We start from the raw sequence: 1,264 nt of genomic DNA on the forward strand, positions 1-1,264 counted from the left end.
CTATGTAATCATCCTCTAGGAACTAACTGGGAAGGGCCTGTCTGTATTTGAGAGTTCTCACCTCCGTGCTAGAGTCATAAGAATCTAATATCACAGTGGCTGTCCTCTATTTGGAGATACTTCACCTGAGCCTGTGAATAGACATGCCNCACTACACACCTGGGATATGAATGCTTCCAGGGGCCTATAAGATAGTCTCCATAATGGTTTTCATTATATCAACCAGTTAGCTTAGAGATGTTAAATAATGCAGGGAAGTGATTACTATGATTAGTCAGTCATTATATCATCATCTTCAACAACTGTATAAGAGGGGAAAATACCATGAATCTCAGCTGGCACTTGGGCCATGTGATAGTAAAACAGCAGTCCATCCATGGACCAATAAGTGAAAAGATGGGTACAGTAGCAGAATTATTTAAACATCTATTGATAGGAATCTCTGTTGACAATGCAGCAGTGGTTCCCCTTTTATAGAATTCTTTGGGTCTGTATCAGTATTTTTATAAGATGAAAAGGCAAAACTGTACTAAACCTCTGAAATTTAAAAGAAGATACCATAGTAAAACTNAAATTGTGTATATATTCCTCCCCATGAACANAGCCATGTGCTGCCGTTGATTAAGGCAACAACCTGTTCCCAACCTGTATTCCCTTTGTGTGGGGGGGATCCATATCAGTTATCCTGGATATCAGATATTTATATTACAATCACAACAGTGACAAAATTACAGTTAAGTAGCAATAAAATAACAGGAACTATATTAATGGGTCAAAGCATTAAGAAGGTTTCTAATCCTCGATTAAGGCATATGGACTTACCAAGTCANGTTAATCATTTAAGAGGTAATTTCAGGCAATTNCCCACTTACTCTGGGGGTTTTCTATACTATGCTGTCAGCGGATAAAATCTCCACCCTGTAAAACCANNATTGATTCAATGTAAAAAGAAATGTTCCAGGAAGTCATTTAGCTCCTTTTGATTTCCAGGTGTCAAATCAGACGCTGACCTTGTCCTTCATGGTACAGCAAGATATTCCAGTGAGAGACCTGAAGCCAGCCATAGTGAAAGTCTATGATTACTACGAGAAAGGTGAGCAAGAGCATCCTGAACATGGGCATTCACTTCCCCATGCAGAAACTCAGACCTAGGAACGTGCCAGGCTGCCAAGTGACACTGGCTCCTCATCACTTCCTCTTGTCTCCTTCAGGTTTGACACCTGCCCTCTCTATCTCTTTGCTTCTGTGGAAGAAAGTACATTTT

The 1,264-nt window shown here is 40.0% G+C and overlaps 1 protein-coding gene across 1 annotated transcript in view; it reads left to right on the forward strand.

The window, feature by feature from the left end:
• Positions 1-1,264, forward strand: part of LOC110295776 (alpha-2-macroglobulin-P) — a 37,157-nt gene that overhangs the window by 34,021 nt on the left and 1,872 nt on the right. Inside the window, exon 24 of the mRNA XM_029478258.1 lies at positions 951-1,093. Within this exon, the coding sequence (XP_029334118.1) occupies positions 951-1,093 (143 nt within the window). The remainder of the gene's footprint in view (positions 1-950; positions 1,094-1,264) is intronic.

This window comes from Mus caroli, chromosome 6 (assembly GCF_900094665.2).
Source record: "Mus caroli chromosome 6, CAROLI_EIJ_v1.1, whole genome shotgun sequence".
In the NCBI taxonomy this organism is placed as follows: domain Eukaryota; kingdom Metazoa; phylum Chordata; class Mammalia; order Rodentia; family Muridae; genus Mus; species Mus caroli.